This window comes from Perkinsus marinus (assembly GCF_000006405.1).
Source record: "Perkinsus marinus ATCC 50983 genomic scaffold scf_1104296973108, whole genome shotgun sequence".
NCBI classification, from domain to species: domain Eukaryota; phylum Perkinsozoa; order Perkinsida; family Perkinsidae; genus Perkinsus; species Perkinsus marinus.
In genome coordinates, this window is record NW_003201514.1 from 1 (window position 1) to 1835 (window position 1835).

At 45.0% G+C, this 1835-nt stretch overlaps 1 protein-coding gene across 1 annotated transcript; it reads right to left on the reverse strand.

The window, feature by feature from the left end:
• Window positions 1-8: 8 nt before the first annotated feature.
• Pmar_PMAR009916 (conserved hypothetical protein) lies at window positions 9-1380 on the reverse strand (the record flags this gene model as incomplete). Its single annotated transcript, XM_002766288.1, has 5 exons — window positions 9-114; window positions 161-303; window positions 808-963; window positions 1131-1284; window positions 1331-1380. 5 exons carry the CDS (start codon window positions 1378-1380, stop codon window positions 9-11), a joined length of 609 nt encoding a protein of 202 aa, XP_002766334.1.
• Window positions 1381-1835: the final 455 nt, after the last annotated feature.

The window sequence follows — 1835 nt, forward strand, 5'->3', positions numbered from 1 at the left end:
GAGACAATCTATTCGACTGTACCCTGTCCTTGCAGGAACTTCGATTCGGCCTCTGCTTCTGCTTGCTTCACAATGACGACTTTTTCCGCCTCAGCCTTCTCAGTAGCCGCCACTCTGAGTAACCAACATTACCCCAACCGACGATCCACAAGCACGACACCTCAGCCTGCGGTTGGCGTTGATCTCATTCATAGCATCTCTAACTTTACGATTAGGAGAAATGTCAGTTACCAAAGCCTGGTTGATCTGGAATCCGAATTCACCCATAATCTTCTGTAGCTGATCCTTCACTTGTTTGGCAACCTATAACAGGGCAGGGCTCATGACCGACCCTTCAGACGATCGAATAACAATTCAAAAGTTATTCCATTTACAGTGCCATGTACACTTTCACAGACTAAGCTCTCAAAGACACCATATGGATGTCTAAATTGAGCTCATTCGCTCCTTGTGAGCGTCCACGCTGCTGTGATACTGGTAGGTCTACATAACGTAGATGATTAATATTAAAATACAACTGTGCGCATATCCATCAACACGGCGTGTGTCTGTACAACTCCTATTTTCAATGCGATACGACTACTAATTATGCACTGATATTATCAGTCTGCAATCCTTTCGAATTTACTATCCACAATGCATACAATACGCCTAGCTGCAAGTGGCTACGGTAACATCATCGCTCATATGCTCCTACTAATGTTATAGCAACATTATCGGTTATATGTTATATCAACTCCGTCGCGTATTTATTGATATTGGCGTTATAGCAAGAGTAAACAGTGATACACAAACTACTATCGTTACCTCATCTTTTGACTCGAAAACGTCATCAAGTAGCATGCCAGGCACCGTCGATCGAACCACATCGAACACGTACGAGTTGATCTGTACTGTGGGGTTGTGAAGGCGATAGAAAGCTTCGTATATCTTCGCCTTGATTACTTCATATTGTACGGCAACCTAACGAGAAGATATGCACATGATCAGCTACAGATGTTGGTGACAATTACAAAAATTCTGAAGAAGAAATCTCTTTAGTTCCTCTAGACTCCTACCCGAATTCATATGTAAATTCTATCATTAGTGGGAAAACTCACTGAGCTCAGCTGAGGAGAGCGAACACTTACTTGTATGCTAACAAAGACGTTATCCTTAGTCTTCGTTTCGCAGGTCATAGAAGTCTCTTGAATTCTCACAGAGACATCCCCTGCCCTCACACAGATACAGGGTATCGGCAAGCACAGCAAACCCGGCTGGCCGAGACGGTCGAACTTACCGAATCTGCGTAAAGAAAAATAAATAAACAAGCCAAGAAGTATAGCGCTACCTTGTGATAACGGCAACACGATCGTTGGGGACGGTCTGGACGCAACCCATGCGGTTACAATTAATGAAAGAGGCTTAAAATACGTGATAGCTCAAGTCGTTTCCTTTCCGCGTCACTGGTCACATAATCGATTACAATGGCGAGCGCGATATTCTCGAGCGCCCAGGATACAGCCCGTCTCTATGAGATCGTACAAAGAGTATCTTTGAAGATTCATTCCTAGGTCGGCTAATGTCCATGCGGCACCGACGAGAGGCGATGCAGGGTGGTGACAATGAGGAATATATTTCCATACCACGCTCTATTCAAATTCAACTAGACAAGTATGAGCTCACTATCACCCCATCATTTACCCTAGGCCGCCTCAGATACCGTGGAGCTCTCCGAAACACGTTCATCCACTTCCCATTAGAACCCCAGCCCGAGCGCTCTAGCAGTATGCCAGGGCCGGGCCTTACAGACTCTGTCACTAGAGCTGCTCACACTTTACTTTACAAAAACCAAC